Raw genomic sequence first — 16,816 nt, 5'->3', positions numbered from 1 at the left:
GGGGGCAATTCGACGGCTGTGCAGAGTCCATTGTCCCCCCCCAGTTGAATGTGTGTGTGCGTGTGTGTTGTTGAGCCTCACAGCCTCCCTGTCTGTCTCGCTCAGCTGTCCTCGCGCTGCTCTGTCCCGTCCCTTCTCATCCCGGTCTGCTCTCCACTGCGCCCCCTCATCACCGTTTCCTCTCCCGGCCTCAGTCGCCCGGTGGCTCATCGGTCGCGGCTCAACATCTCTCTGATGGTAATGGGATTAATTGGAAAGCATCGGTGTCCACAAGGAGAAGGCAATGACAGAGGGCGAGTGAGATCAAAAGACGTGTGCAGGGAACCGGGCGCATAGCACGTCCAAGTACGGACAGGACGGGAAGGACAGAGGAATAGCGTCGGTCTGCTGTCTGATGGGAGAATGTTTGGCACTTAGATATAAGAAAGCGTAGGCTGTGATTCATCATGTGTTTTTAAACGTCTTCACTGTAAATGCGCTCGTTAGGTGTAAATCAAGTTATTCCAGTCTGCTAATTCAGGCCGTAGTTCAGAGAAAAAAGGGGAAGTTTATACCAAAACAATCCCGTTGTGTTTTGAACTGACTCCACTGCAAATGTGTTCTGTAGACGCAACACACACAACAGGGCTGAGGAATGGTTTCATTGCTTTTTGCTGTTGCAAATAATATTACAGTAAACAACTAAAAAGGGGTGGAGTGGGGGGGGGGGGGTTTTTTACGGTAATGAGATCATCGAGAGAATTTAGGAGATCTAAATGTACAATGTAACGCATACTTATTGTACTTTGTGATATCCGTTCATTGGTCCAAAAATAGAAAGGCAAGGTGAGTTTTATTTCTATTGTGAGGATGTCAATGGCAACACGTGACGTCTAGTCGTTTTGAATGCTCCTGGTCTGTGACTGCACATTACATAACCAGATTAACTCTTCTTCATCCGAGCAGGAAATTCTCTGTCGATTGTCTCGAACAATAACAAATACATAAAACTTCTATTCATCCACTAAAGTCACTTTGCTTACGGTGATGTAGTTGTAGCTTTTTTCCCCCCAGTTGTTTGATTATGTTTCCTTTAACAAGATTGACATTCAGCCAAGCGTCTTTGACAGTGCAGCAGTGTGTACACCAGGACTAGAATAACTAGATTAACATGCAGTGCTGAGCTGTACAGGGTGAATGGAGGCTAATCTGCATGAGTTTAGAACAGTCACTCCTTTCTATGATGTCAGTCATACAACACATTGCTTTTTCATTTATTGTCTCCGAACTTCTTTATACTTGTTGTTTCTCCTTTTTTTTTAAAGAAAATATTTAAAGTTGTTGTTGGTGCAGAATTCCAAATCACAAAAATTCACAGGCAACGGCTGAAAAGGGGCCGGGTCCCGACCACCTGCTGAGGGGTCTGCCACGAACCGACACTGAAAATGCCCCCATTCAACGGCCGGCAGCAGGAGAGCCGACAAACGGGCTCTTAAGAGAAAGACAAAGCACTTTGTGAAAGACTTTCTTTTCTTTTCACTGGACATGAGTTTGATGACACGGAGAGGACAATCGGCACGCTAGACACAACACGATGATAGAGGACAACATTTGAACGACGTGCAGCTAAATATGAGTCAGGGCGTTGTGCGAAGATGAAGCTAATTTGACTAATCTTTCTCTGACAGTAATCATTAGCAGCAGCTCCATTGAGCTGTCGTACGCTGCCTGCTGGAGTCTGCTATAAACGAAGCACAGTCATGACCTTAGTTTCCCTTCTACGGGTTAATGCCAACTCCCTTGTTTTGATGTGAAGAAGTAGCACTTTTTGTTGAAACAAACTGCATGTAGTTGCCAAACTGAACAAAGAGTTCAAAACAGGTGGTTGGCACACAGAGATGCACGTGCACTTATAACCCAACACGCACCTGCCTGGTGTTGACAGCTTCTCTAAATTGCATTTCAATATGTCAGTGATACTGTGAGGCCGACATTTGGGTTTTTGGAACGCGTGCACCGACAAACAGGTCGGTGAAAAGTAGTTGAGACCGCAGAGAATACCGCTGGAGGGCTTTGCCGCCCAAAAGTTAAAATATTTTAAATTTTTGCCGTTGCACCGGAGAAAGTTGTTTAAGTTTAGAATAGAATATTTTGAGAAAGCTGCATTTTATATACATGCATTACTAGAATAATACTTAGTATCTTATGTAGTAGATGCTAAATGTTTTTATTTCACCGTCACCTCGGAGTCAGCCATTGGTTTGTGGACTGCCATTTTGAAGCCTCAAGTTTGGCATTTGGGTCGCCATCTTGGGTTTTTTTTGCAACCAGGCATGTCACGAGAGGGTGGTGCTACGTACAACCGAACGCTGAAGAAGACATTTTAGGCGACCAAAATATTACAATGAACTGAAAACACACTGTGAAAGACTAAATGAACATCATGCTGTATTGATAAAGACTTCAAACTAGCGATTGAGACCATAAACTCATGTTTACAATATTTACTGAGGTAATAAATCAAGACAGAAGTAGAGTCAATTTCTCATAGAGAAACATACAACAAGACTTCTTTTAACAACCAGAGGAGTCGCCCCCTGATGGCCATTAGAAAGAATGCAAGTTTAGGGTGCTTTAACATTGGTGTCACTTAACAGACCCAGATGTTGCAGCCTGATCGTCATGCATGTTTTGTATTAGTCCTGCTGTTCTGTTTTCTCAGTACAGTCCACAATGTTTTGTCTGCCTACCGTCTCGTTGCTCCATGCAAATACAGAATATGAAAGTACGACGCAGCTCCTTGGTTTAACTTTTCGACCAGATTCTGCCTTTTTTCTGACAAACAGACTTGGAACATGTAGAACATTGTCAGCAGGGTACAAAGACTGCTTTGCGCTGCAGCTCTGTCATCCACAAGAAATAGAGCTAAAGTGCTTTGTCATGTGTATTTTTTTGTAATTACAGATGCAGTACGCTCATTGATTCAGTTTAATTGCTCATAATCAAGGGATGTATTTCAAGTTATCCTTTTTACCGGGCCTACTCTATATACAGGTACACACACATGCAAATGTTAGGATTCAAAAACCTGTCCCCGCTAACATCAACTGTCACATCAACCTCCTTTTTTTAAAATACACAATAGTACTTGATGAAGTCAGAATTAGCCAAAATAAACTCACTACTTTCCTCATCTTTTCAAGGCCATTTTATTTTTCTTCTGCAGATTCAGAAATGAGGAAACACATGCAGTCACACTGTTTCACCTGTTGGGGTTGCTTGGGTGTTTCATTGAGGACTCCTTCACACAGTCTCCAGTGTGTGGCTCCGGCCCCACCCTTTATTGTCCTTTGTCCACTGCAACATTCCTGGTAGTCCACAGCAGCTACCTGTTGGGGGAAACAAAAGTGTGTGTGTGTGTGTGTGTGTGTGTGTGTGTGTGTGTGTGTGTGTGTGTGTGTGTGTGTGTGTGTGTAATGCTTTTATACACGTGTAGTTGTGCATGTCAAGATGTACTAAAAAGCTCCAGTGCTCATGTTTGACTTACAGTTTTGACTTAAAGATGAATGAGGAGGAGGAAGAGAGGGTTTAATTGACAATGGGGAGTCTCGGGTGCTTTGTGTGTCTGTGTGTGTCTCATTTGCTCAAAGTTTCACACAGTGTTGACTTAACGAAATGGTCGAGAGAAATATGAGTCATTACTTCCCCTTTGTGTAATGTCTGCTGCGTGTGTGCATTCGTAGGAAGAGTATTGCTCACCATAGGAGCTGAATAATACAGACATGCAGACAGACACATGCACATACACACACATTGACGTGGTGTTTCGGGAAAACTGGTATTGAAGCAATCGATACAGGCGTGAATATGATCATCACTCAACAACTGAAGAGGCGACATGTGAATGTTAGGGTTAACAACTTGCTCTTGATTTTATTATAGATTAATCTGTTATTATTTTCTCGATTAATTGAAAACAACAAGACAGCGACGGCCAAAAACCAAGATGGCGGCGCCCAAAAAGCCAAACAAAAATACCATGCTGAAGTCACATAGCTACGTCCACTCCTTCTATACAGTCTATGATTTGTTTACAACATGTCAGAAGAGTCTCACCTGGCAGGTTTAAACAACAAAATATTAAATTAGATGTTAGATATGACAATCTCCACATTTGAGAAGATGGAACTAGAAAACGGTTGGAATTTATACTTGAATTACTCACATAACTGACTAATCAAGTAATCATTTCTGCTGTTTTTGTACACATGTGTGAGTCAGAATATCCTTCTATGGTTCTGTAAAGCTTCTTATGCCCTCTTGTCCCAGAGCCTCTTGCTACCTGCCGGTGGGATCTGAGGCTCAGGACGGCAAAAGCACCCACCAGTCACACAGTCAAAACGCTGACTATCGAAGCAGAGCAATCCACTTTTTGGGGGAATACTTCTGTGGTGGCAGCAGTCGAGGAGCTCAGGCTACAGAAGAATGGGAGAAAGAGAGTAAGAGAGGATGAAATGAACAAAGAGAGAGACGGAGATGTAAAGCCTCTGCAGAGAAACGCCTGTTCTCTTTGGAGCTCAAGTCTGACAAACACAAGCACAGAGACCGCTGTTCTTTCTCTGCTGCCTCTCTTGCTCTCGCCCTCCCTCAGTCCATCCTCTATGTTCTCTCCCTCTTTCAATTCGACCGTCACTCTTCAGCTCAACCTTCTGCTTACTCCCACTAAATCAAAGCTTCATCAGTGTGGATCGATCCAGTCGGTGTGATCCCTCCCCGCACTGGTGTTTTTGTCCTCCGTGTTTACTCGTGATTGTGCAGCAACAAGATGGTTACTGTCCCAACTAGTTGTGCAACACACAACAGGAACAACACCTTTTCAAGTTCATGTAAGCCATATAATTCCTTTGATCTAGTTTGGCTCCAATGACAGAACCACAAAAATGTCCCTGAAAACTGAATGAAACTATAGTTGAAAGAAAATAGTTCCTACGTGAAATAGCTCACGAGGTCTGTGGGTTATCTTGAGTAACCGGGTCAAGAGACAATTGTGAGTTTTTTTTAAAAAAAAAGAATTTTTTGGCACTTTGAGCAACACGAGCCAAGTGCCATATAGTCCCATTATATTGTAGATGGCAGATATCTGTACAGCCGATATCGCCATAACTAGGCAACTCGCACCAAAACAATCTATACTGATAAACAGCACTACAGGTAAGAGGAAACATGTGTATCTTTGATTTTGTGGTAAACTGTCCCTTTAAACTTTTCAAATGCAAAACATTTGAAGTGATTTAATGAGGATCAACCCGCATCACAAGTTCCCTTGATTCTTGTCTTTTATTGATTTTAATGTTGTTTCGTTTTGTTTTTTAATGGAAAAATTCTGTAAAAGTCGGAAAGAAGTTCGAAAAAAAAAAAAAAACCCAAACGATTATGATAAACGAGTGAAACTTAATGAGACAGTTGTGGGAATGTCCCTCTCCTGACAGCTGAGGAAATAAGACATTCAGGTTGCACCGCTCTTGTGTGTTTTACATTTAGATCAATCGGACCGTGAAACGCATCGTCATCCATGTAATTCTCCACTCTGCCAGGAGGCCTGATTAGTGATTTGTTCAGCACTAAACCGGTATTGACCCTCAGCACTCGGCATCGACTAAAGGGGTGTGAGGAGAGGCGGATGGAGAGTCTATCTTTTTATTGACGGCTGCAACGGCGTTGCCGTCGTCCAACCCCCCCCCCCACTAATTGGCCTTTCAGTGAGTAATTAGTTCATGTCACTCTCCACGAGTGTGTTTTGTGTGAGTGCATGCAAGCTATCATTGTATACGAGAGTACTGGCACTGCGTTTATGTCGAGTATGTGTCAAAACACTTGGCCAGCGAGATTGTTTCCGGTTCCGATTGTGAAGAAGAGAGTGAAGACAACGGAGAGAAAGAAACAGAATGAACGTAATCATTTCTGCAGCACAACGACAGGATGTGCCCTCGCCCCGTAGTATGACACAGCACATCTGGCATTCAGTCTCCTCCGAATAACGACTCGATTTCACTCGACTTCCTGAGACTAGCCGTTACAGTTTGTGCCTCTGTGATACGCATGTCCATGAGGAATTTGCATCGTGTATTTATTTGGATGTTTTCCATGATTTGACTGCTGGTCACGTCAGAGGAAACAAGATTGCAAGTGAATATGAGATATGCGTTCGCCTCCCGCTCAAACTTTCTCTTGCACAGACGCACACATGAAAAATATCGTGTGCCGGCCTCGCTAGCAATCGCGATACAGTGACTTCATTTGCGCCTCACAATTTTCGGCTCCGTCATCCTCCACAGTGTTGCTCAACCACTGCAGCATGACAAATGCATTTTCGCAACGGTTTGGAGCTTCAGGACTCTGTCAACATGGTGTGATTTGTAGTCATCATTCACGTTACATAAACTCATCTGAAAAAAAAACCCCAGCGTCGCTGCCAAATGATTCCCTAGTTCCTCAAGTTGAGGCGTGTGTGTTGGACAGATACACACTGGGGCGGTGCTTGCTGGTAGTTTCAGTTGTCTCCGGTCTTTTCTCTGCTCTACCTTCATTTTATTTCTCTCCACTTGACGTGTGGTGATCTCTCTCTCTCTTTCTCCATTCAGATTCCTGTAGAGAAGCGTCCCTGCTCTTTATTTTCTGTCCCTCTAGCTCTTACCTCCTCACTGCTTTCATCTCTATTGCAGATGCAATGGATGTAAATAATACATCTTTCCCCCCCGAGAGCCTGGCCATGTTAGAGCCTCTTCTGTCCTCATGTCATATAAATCTGGGCCACCGATCTTTGCCCGTCATACTCCAGGTGTCTGACCTGCATCTTCTCAGAGAAAGTTTTCACACGCTTATTCAGCCGAGCACCTGGACAGGGCTCTGCTAAGTTGGACAGAGAATCCACACACAAGACGTATGGCTATAGTTGTTGTTGGCATACGTCTCTTTATCACCTTCTCATCTCAGAAAATGGGAGCTGAATTTTCCTGGTTCTTCTCTGGCGTTAGCTTCACCTGGGAGAGAAAGAGAAGCAGGGAAAAGATCGGATGTCTGTATTTGAACTAGGTCAGACCCTGCAGCAACGGACCCACAGAGAGATCACAAATCTTTTTGCCTATTTTATTTAAAGCTATTTAATTCCTATGTCTTTATAATCTGTAGACATGGACGTGGATCAAAGCACAACACAGTGTAAATTCTCTTTCACTTCATACTGTTCTGTTTTGCATTCGGACCCATTAGAGGTCATCCTCTTGATATGTGGTATAGATTTAAGGCATTTTAATGACTGATTTTATTATATTTTTTAGAATGCTGTTCATATATGAACATAGCATCCTGCAGAACAAATACAGTCCAGTGTGAAATACATGTTGGTGTAATATACGAGGTGTACTACCAAATAAATCATAAATCATCAATAACGGAGCTGATTAAAAACCCGAGCAAACATTTCATGAACTAAACTTCCTCCTTAGACCAAAGGGTGGTGTGACGGCGCGTCAGGCTTTCAGGCAGAGCCGCTGCAGTTAAAAAGCGCAGCACATCTCGGCGTCCTTGGTTCAGGCTGTTCGGCAGGACAGCCATGTGTTCGCTCCGGGGGGGAATGGAGCAACTCAAAACACTCTGTAGGCACATGTTGTGGCAGTTACAGCCCCCAAGTACAGAGAGAGTCATACTGTAAACACACACACAGCTCCTCCCTCCATCATCACTTGTTCACTATTCTCATTCAGTGAAAAGTAGGATGTCAGCAGCTTTCAGAAAAAGCTTTGATTGGCGGCCTAAACGATGCTCCCGTTCTCCCAAAAATGGTACTTGACTGACTGAACACTTGAACAGAAAAATAAAGCTCTTTAGATATTTTGAAATGACAATTAAATTCAACCTCTACTGTGTATATTGCATTAGTGTAGTCTATTGTATTGCAGAGGCAGCTTTTCTCACCTTTTCATCCCACATTTGGAAGCTTAGTTCTGTAGCTAGAAAAAAACTTCCTCTTCTTTCTTCCTCAAAACTAACACAACAGGTGTCCAACTTCCCTGCTGTGGTAGCTTGTTCAGTTTCTTTCTTTTTTTTTTAAAGGTTGTGTTGGAGTACAGAAGGGGCCTCGCACTGTTTCTTTTTTCCTGTCTAAGGAATGCTGAAGAGGCCTTTATCCTTGGTTGTATTCTGGGTGACTCCATGGTGGCTCTTTGTTACAGTACAGAGCCTCAGTTGATGAGTTCAACTTTTAATTTACTTGTACAAGCATGCATTATTGTGTGTGTGTGTGTGTGTGTGTGTGTGTGTGTGTGTGTGTGTGTGTGTGTGTTTTTGGGGGGGGGGGGGATATGGGATAGGGATGTAAACAAATAATCATCTCTAAACGAACGCAAACAGCATTTAGATTTTTTCGCAGTAATATTTGTAATTTACAGACTGATCTCAGAAGTAAATGCAAAATGGCAAATACATTTATTTTTTATTTTTTCATAGACACTACAAACCAACTTTATTTTCATCTGGATCTGCATGCACAATCTCTGTTTTTTATATTAAGCAATATGACCCAAAAAGCTATCATTGCCCGTTTGTTTGTTTAATCAATTTTAAATTTTTTAATTTCTCCTCTTTTGGGAGAATAGCTTTGCATTTTTTTTGTAGGCAAGAATCAAATGCAAAATCATGTTTTGTTATTTGATCATTCAGGTACATGGTTAAATTATTAGCATTTTGTATATTTTGTTATACATTCATACTTGTACATACAATTTGGATGTTTTCGAACAACTTTTTGCTTAAAGCCTCGCTCACCTCTGCTATAAATCTGACGACATATATTTTTGTGAACTTCAGATTTTAGCTTTGCATTAAACCCTTCGTATGGGATCTGATTACCTCTTCACCTGCCCTCTGCAGTGCTCAGTCATGCTGAGATAAGTCCTTGTTCTCTGTTGCATTAGAAGAGATTTGAGCCATCGAAGATTGTAACTAGATGGAGCGGGACCTGTGACCTGTGACCCGTTGCCCTTTCACCTTTTCTAGCCCTCCATGCCCCCAATGTGAGCTTAAAACCATTCCCACAGTGAAGGAATTCACTAAGTGGGAGGACCAACCTAAGTGTTAATGCTCCCAACAGCCGTGATTTGTGAGCAGCCCTCCTAAAACTAAAAACAAGTCGTGCTATTCGAATGAATAACAAAGGACTTCCATTGTATGAACTGTATGAATTTTTTTTTTATTGTTTTATAATTGTGCTTTTCTTAATTTCTTAATCTAAACCATTCCATACATTTCCCTTATAAATTAAAACCCACGCTCCTCGCTCTTCATAATGGTGCCAAGGCAGTGTTTTTATAAATACGATGTTCCTTTAAGGTTATGACCCTGCTCTCTGTCTACACATAAAGACAACGACCGCTCTATTACTTAAGATTATTTTAGCAAAACATCTTCACATTTTAAGTAGCATCTTTTACAATGAAGGGGATTTATGTTCGCTTGCAATCGAAAGTGATGATGGAAATGATGCCATCAGCGTAAAGAGTCGCTAAGCAGGATTTTGGCAGCGTTAACTGTCATCACAATAACAGCCGCACTCAAACTCTGCTTCTTGTTTCTGCAATTTCAGTGCCTGTGAATTAGTCTGTAAACGGACTCTTCCCATCATTCTCCAGGGCGGTGAGGAGGAGCGGCTTTGTCCGGACATCATGTGCACGCGGGCCTTTCCTGACCTCGTCCCTGAGTGCCAGCTGTTCCCAGGAGAGGTGGAGGAGCCTGAGGAGGAGGTGGCAGACGAGGGCAGGGAGAGGGAATCGGACCGAGACAGTGCAGTGGAAAGCACCCAAGGGTCAGACACCTCCGACGGGCCCATCCGACCTGAAGACAAGGAAGACGCACTGGGGCATCTCTTTTTCCCTGGGGAGAAGTAAGCTTTTTTTACTACTACTGCTTTACTGTCTGTCTCACTGTCTCTAAATCAGTCCACATTCGGTGATGCTCCTTGACCTTCATACATGGGGACAAATATCTGTATCTATTTATATTGATTCTCGTCGCTGCTGTTTCCTCAATCAGACTCTCTAAAATTCTCTGTCAAACTAAAAATATAAAAACATTATTTTTCAAATAAATGCAAAAGTCATACAGCCACAGGAGCCTCTCTCTGCTACTTTTTCTGTTTAGCGTATCAATCCGCAAGGGACATTTTGGGGAAAATAAACTCAATTAAGTAAGTATAACACCCCCCTTCTTTTTCCTCAGGTGTGGTCAGACCAGCGTCTCGGTGACCTCCGACCTGTCCCTGAACGAGGAGCAGTTCGAGGACTACGGAGAAGGGGAGGAACCGGACTACGCTCCCAGCAGCCCCTGCCCGGACGACGAGACTCGAACCAACGGGTGCTCCGACCTCGGCTCATCCGTTCCCTCTAGGTAAGAGAGGGTTAGAGAGGGAAACATTGTGAGACATCGTTCCTCGTGTTTGAGTGCCAAGGGGGACACTAGTAGGTTATCGGCACCTCAAAACTGTATACCTGAGCCACTAAAATAACCAAATCCACAATGGGTCTATGCCACCTCACCTAAGATGACGACCTCCTCTGTTTACAACTTAAAGAATAAAACGTTAACAAAGTGCTATTTAACACAGTAAAAGCTATATCGTTGTAAAGTGGTCAACATGGTGACGGTGGCTATTTTTGGCGTCACAATAACAGTCAAACATTTGAATATTAAAATACTTATGTTAAGTCCCTCCCCAGCATCCTCTGAAGAAACTCAAGTTTTGTCAAATTCTCTCTCAAACTCTCAGCGTTGGCTTGTTTTAAAAGGAATTTGGCTAATTAAACTCCTTCATTGAAATGATTGTGTTGCTAATTGGACAATCACACCATGATCACCTCGTGAGTACAAAATCATTATCCTGCTGTTTTGGGCGTGACAGGGAGTGATGTGGTGAAAGTGCAGGGTCAGCGTAGTTACTGCACAAATAGCCTTAATTTATTATTTATTTTATATTATCCGGCATTTCCTTCCAGGGCCAGCAGCACATTTCTGGTGGCCCAGCAGTGCAAATAAAAGGTTCTCGGAGGTTAGGTTCTGATTAAGACATTGACCATTTCCTGTAGCTCCAATTAAATATTATGGACTTGAGGCTCCACTCCGCAGAATCATTTCCTGACTCTTATTATTATTATTATTATTATTATTATTAGAGTCTTGACTGTAGAAGTGTAGCTTAGGAGTTCTTGCCCCGAAGGCCACATTAATATTCAACAAAGGCCTGTGTTTAATGGGATTAAGTCTGCCGGCTGATAGAGTTGGGAATGCTGCTCCTTTCTCGCATACCAAGCAGACAAATCTCACCAAATGGAGCTGGCATGGAGATTTAAATTCAAAATGAGGCCCCGGATTTACACGAAGTGAAAGAAGTTTGAGTGACTACAGCACAAAGTGGGTTTAAAGGCTCACACGCTAATTTTGGTATTTTGGCCTCCTAAACCAATTTCTTAGAGTTTTTGGAGGTTGTGATTTTGAGAACTCTGTGTTGACTTTCGGGAAGTTATTGGAGACTATAATAAAAACAGGGAGTGTATCTTCATGGCTGCAATACAATCCTCATTTTGGCAACAGATTTGGTAATGAGGTCATAGTTTCGCTGTCTTGCTTTAAGCGTTTCACAACATACTGTAACACAATAACTAAGAGGCTGCAAGAAAAACTTCTGGATTCAAATATTCATTCCAAACAAAGTGCTATTGTCGAGTACCTTTGTAGCAAAGGAGTTTTCTTGGCACCAGCTCGCAGGTTTTATATCAGCCTCACTCTTCTACGCACTCGAAGTGTCGTATGCTCACGCATGCACATGTTACCAAAATGGCGATCCCCTCAGCGTGTCGAGCAGATAAAAACTGTACGCACGTCTCTCTGTGTGTGTGTGTGTGTGTTCACAGTGCGGGCCAGACTCCTCATAAGGTGCGTCAGCATTACACCGGTGAAATGATGGATGTCTACTGCTCTCAGTGCAGCAAAAAGGTCAACCTGCTGAACGACCTGGAGGTTCGCCTCAAAAACCTCAAGGCTAACAGGTAGGACACACACACACCGGCAAACAACACAGTATCACGCAAGATCTGCACCTACCAAAACCCAGGTGTTAGTACAGCTTCAATAAGAAGTGGCTCTGTGAGCTATTTCTACGCAGTTTTCAGCTCTTTCCTGTCCTCAGCGCTCTTATCCTGACTGCAAACCTGCCAAATCAAATCGCCATCATGTCTTTGTATTCGATAACTCCACAGTGAAATGTACTGTAGCAGAAACGCAATACCAGATGACAGAAACAGATAAGAGTGACTTACTTCTGTGAGTAATTAGCCATAATTATCCAGGCGGTTTTGAACACAACCATTGTACATTAGAACACAATAATTGAATTATGTGCCTCAGGAACTATACACCACGCGGTCACCACTGTAACTAATGCCAGCTATTATTTGTGTTGTACGGGATAGTGCGATATAGAGTATGTCTGAAGTGTTCCTCCTGCTGTTCCTATGCAATCACACACACACACAAACGCCAATCGATTGTTACGTATTGCGGTCGCTCCTGTGCTGACCTCCCCAACCATTGTAATAGGGAATCTATTATTGGAAACATCATCCATTAATACAGACCGCTGGCTACCTGCGAACACAAGAGTGCAGACACGGAGACGACACGACGTTGTAGAATAATGTTTTTGGATATAGTGTGAAGCGGGAAGGTAATTTTGTTGCTTTACGACTTGGACACACTGCTGACTCTGCAGGGTTTCTCCCCAGAGAGAAACGTCTCTATAATCCAACGCGTCTCTCCTAATTAGACATACGCCTCCCCCTTATAAATAATGAAGTAGAGATGGGCAGAGCGGAAGAGTTAGGGAGTGGGAAGAGCAAGAGGTAAGGGAGAGTGAAAATGAAATTGATTGGAGAATTGAGTGAGTTCGTAGGAAGTGGATACGGACTAGTGTTGGGAATGGATCTTGATGAGTATGAAACTGTCTCAAATTTTTAAAAAAAGGCATCGTACAGCTCAGTCCAAAGAACGGTGGATTTTAGGCAAGGCTCGATGGATTCAGAATGGACAGAGGAAGGAGCTTTTGCCACGAAGCAGCGTACGGTATTTAAAGGATCCCTTGTGCGTGTCAAGCTCCTTCACACACGATTAATCACATTAAATTGGCCACAGGGAAGCATGGGTAATGAACCCATGAAATTAGTGGGTGGGGTTTGAAAATGGTGCACAGATGAGGAGGATACACATTAAATTCATTATAGCTTCAGTAGGATTGCTATCAATTAGTGGAAAGCAATCTTATGTTGATTGCTCCTTTTCTTCCCCACATATGATTACCTGTTGCACACCACACAAATGATCACATGAAGTGTTAACCAATTCAAATGTACGTATGTTTGTGCAGGATACAAGCATCCTGTAGCAGATCCATAAACTCAGTGTCATGAATATTTATCAAATTATTCAAAAAAAAAAATGTATTGGTATTAAATATAAATAAAACAAAAAAATAGAATTGTATGTACAACAAGAACGAGGAAGAAATTGAATCCATGGTATATAAAGGTTCTTTATACGGGAGCATTTTGGTTGCCTCTCCATGGCTCTCAACTTGGCGACGGCTTGCGGCTAACAGCGCTAAAAGAGCAAACTAAGGCAGCAGTGCTGACAGAGCTAACGGTGTTTACGGAAGGGGGAACCGTAGGCTGGGTGCGACGCCTCCATGACAACGCCGTCAGTTAGTGATTGTATGCTTAAATGTTTTTAATGTGGACTTTTTGAAGTGAGCTACAAGAGATTCAAGTAAAAAATTGAATCGAAACACATGCAAAGTGACAGAACTTAAAATGTTGAACTTGCATTCGTAGATCACCGGCACTTTCACACAAAAATGTTCAATAATAAATGAGTGCATTTTGTACAGTTCAGAGATTAAAGATAAACGCTGCAAGCAGTAATTCTCCTCTTCCATTTAGGTTCTGAAACGTTAAAGAGGACATTAGGTTAAGTGAAACATTAGTTGCAGTGGAATCGTTTTGTCACTCAGGATTGTACTCTCTCTGTAAACCTTTGCCGAGCGGATGCTCCTGTAACATCAGCCTTTTCGATCTCCACCCTTGTCAGATATTTATCAGTAATGCCTCTTGATATTGCACCGCACCGTTGCCAAAAAGACATTTTGTTTGTGTGACTTAGACAACGATACTGTTGAAGCAGAATGATTGTTTGATCTTGAACTTTTTTTAAAGTATACGACATGAGCGGCCCATTTGTGTTGGCCCCTACAGTATGTTTGCTCATTTTTGTTAATCCGATGTGAAGCCCCGACACAGACGGACGCGTCACACTGAATGATTCTTTGGGCGTTTGTTCCCCTGAGACAGTTGCTGAGCTGGCAGAAACCTCCACTCACTGAACCGGGAGCAACATCGTGTTATCATTGACATGTCCTTCAGTGTTTCTTTCCCTCTTTCCAGCGTGTCTGTCACACTGAATAGCCAAAATCTTAATTGCCATCGGCAGTTAGTTCCACTTTATTGTTGAGCCGAGTGAGTCTAGACGTATCGCTGCCATTTCACTGTAATAAAAAATGTCTGTCATTTTGTTTTTCCCCTTTTTGCAGCCCCAACAGGAAAATCACCAGCACTGCTTTTGGAAGGTAAGCCACTCACCTGTGTGTGCGTGCGTGTGTGCGTGTGTGTGTGTGTGTGTGTGTGTGTGTGTGTCTACAGGGAAGGTCACTCACTTGTACTCTGTGTGCTTGTGCATTATACAACCACATATTCGCTCTATTTATTGACATAGTCACACAAACACACAGCAAGATTAGTTATCACTCGGCTGCCAGACCATTGTAGTCGAACAGTCGGTTAATTAGTAACTGGTTATTCAGGAAACAAAATCAACCCCGCACGACATCTGGGTGGAATTAATCTGATCTGAAGCTGTAAAATCTTTTGTTTCCGGAGTTGATAAAAACTACAAGACTTTGGACATCAGCTTTTTTACGTGTCAGCCATGTATCCCCCCCCCCTTCAAGGCCCGTTGGTCTGTACTAAGTGAAATGTTTTGTGTCCAGGCTTTTGTCCTATTTCCACTTGCAGTAACTGAGTTGTAGCGACAGGGTGAAAACGGCCTGTCAGACCTGATCTATGTATTCAATATAAGGTTTGGCTCTCTCCCCTCGTTCCCGCGACTGTACTCTGTGTCTGGTTTGATTACGTCTTCCACTTTATTGCTCTCTTTATCTGTTCTTCTGCTCCAGCTCCTTCCTGTTTCCTCCTTTTCATGCCAGCCGTGGCCGGAGGCGTTTGTGTTTTCGTACGTACGTCCGGTCAATTCTCATAAATGCGATATCTAAGAAACGCCTGGAGGGAATTTTCTGCCAATTTGGCACAGACGTCCACCAGGATTCACAGTTATCTGATAGTCAAAGGTCACTATGACTTCACAAAACTCAAGAATGTATATGCTAATTATGGCATTTTCACTCAAATGTCTGATAGGATAAAAGGATGAAGTGATGACATGTTGGACAGACATGGATGTAAACCGCGGCCTCACTAGTTTGGCAGAGACGTACAACCATGAGGCGGTGATTCCTCCCCATGTTGCTAATCTCAGTAATGGAGCAGAAACTTGCTGCTCTCAGAGAGGGCAGCTGTAGTCGCATCACGGCATGAATGTCACGCTTTCAGGCATCTACAACAAAGTGTGTGTGTGTGTGTGTGTGTGTGTGTGTGTGTGTGTGTGTGTGTGTGTGTGTGTGTGTGTGTGTTTGAATTCTGTTTGCACCAGCATCCCTTCCTGGCACCATCCTTATAGTCCTATACCTTCGATGCAAACTCGCAGTAGGGTCACTGCAGACTAGAGCATACTCACTCTTCCTCACACATACACACACACACACACGCACACATATATATATATATCTGGTGCTCACCTGGATCTATTCGGGGAAGGTTCTTTAAGTGTATATGTGTCTCTGTGTGTTTGAGCAGGCAGCTGCTTCACAATAGCAACTTGAGCAGCAGTAACGGCAGCACGGAAGACCTTTTCCGAGACAGCATCGACTCCTGTGACATCGACATCAACGAGAAGGTACGATTGCGTTTGTGTCCTTATTTGTGTGTGTGTGTAGTTTTGTCTGTCCATGTGTTGATCTGTGTCAGCGGACTGCTCTCCTGTTTCTGTGTGGATACTAAAAACTCATTAACGTTATCTCACCTTCAGCATTCTTAGAGCTCTTAGCACTAAAATCACATAGTAAAGAGTCGCTCCCGGTGGATGCGCGGCTTAAGTTCAGAATGCTTATTCATAGGATGAGCCTCGTCAGGATTCCTCTTACGTCTGCCAATAAAAGGGACTGGGTTATCATTATTTATCCTTTAAAACCTCTGGAGTTGCACAATGGCTTTTAGGAAGTCAGGGAAGTGTTGTTGTTTAATGCCAATGTGATTTTGTTTTGTTGAGGGATAACTTTCATCACCATCAAAAATCATCTTGAATGCCTTAATATAATCACATTATTAATCACATTATTACGACCACGGAATTCAGGATTTAGTAAACTGTCTCTGTTCCTCTCAGGTGAGTTCTCTGGAGAAGAAGGTTGCAGAACTGGAGAGCGAGATCCTGATGAGCGGAGAGCTCAAGTCCAGGCTGAAGCAGGAGAACACGCAAATAGTACACAGGTAGAGTCAGACAACTGGGTCTCGCAAAAAAAAAGCCACCCTCAGCTCGAGTGGTGATACCGTTTTGAATGAATTTTGCG

General features: G+C 43.0%; 1 protein-coding gene across 6 annotated transcripts in view; it reads left to right on the top strand.

Moving 5' to 3' along the window:
- The window catches only part of LOC116396909 (rab11 family-interacting protein 4B), a 55,519-nt gene that overhangs the window by 32,214 nt on the left and 6,489 nt on the right, over positions 1–16,816 (top strand). For 4 of the 6 annotated variants that reach the window (XM_031871901.1, XM_031871900.1, XM_031871899.1 and 1 more), the window contains 6 exons: positions 9,666–9,916; positions 10,252–10,419; positions 11,940–12,074; positions 14,666–14,701; positions 16,044–16,143; positions 16,633–16,736. In XM_031871901.1, the coding sequence (XP_031727761.1) occupies positions 9,666–9,916; positions 10,252–10,419; positions 11,940–12,074; positions 14,666–14,701; positions 16,044–16,143; positions 16,633–16,736 (794 nt within the window). Of the gene's footprint in view, positions 1–105; positions 238–9,619; positions 9,917–10,251; positions 10,420–11,939; positions 12,075–14,665; positions 14,702–16,043; positions 16,144–16,632; positions 16,737–16,816 lie in introns of all 6 variants that reach the window. The other 2 variants (XM_031871902.1, XM_031871904.1) reach the window with 2 other exon arrangements.

Source organism: Anarrhichthys ocellatus, unplaced genomic scaffold, assembly GCF_004355925.1.
Source record: "Anarrhichthys ocellatus isolate YVR2014 unplaced genomic scaffold, GSC_Weel_1.0 scaffold61, whole genome shotgun sequence".
Taxonomy (NCBI): domain Eukaryota; kingdom Metazoa; phylum Chordata; class Actinopteri; order Perciformes; family Anarhichadidae; genus Anarrhichthys; species Anarrhichthys ocellatus.
The sequence above is the reverse complement of the archived record's forward strand: the minus strand, read 5'-3'. Positions and strand labels throughout refer to the sequence as shown.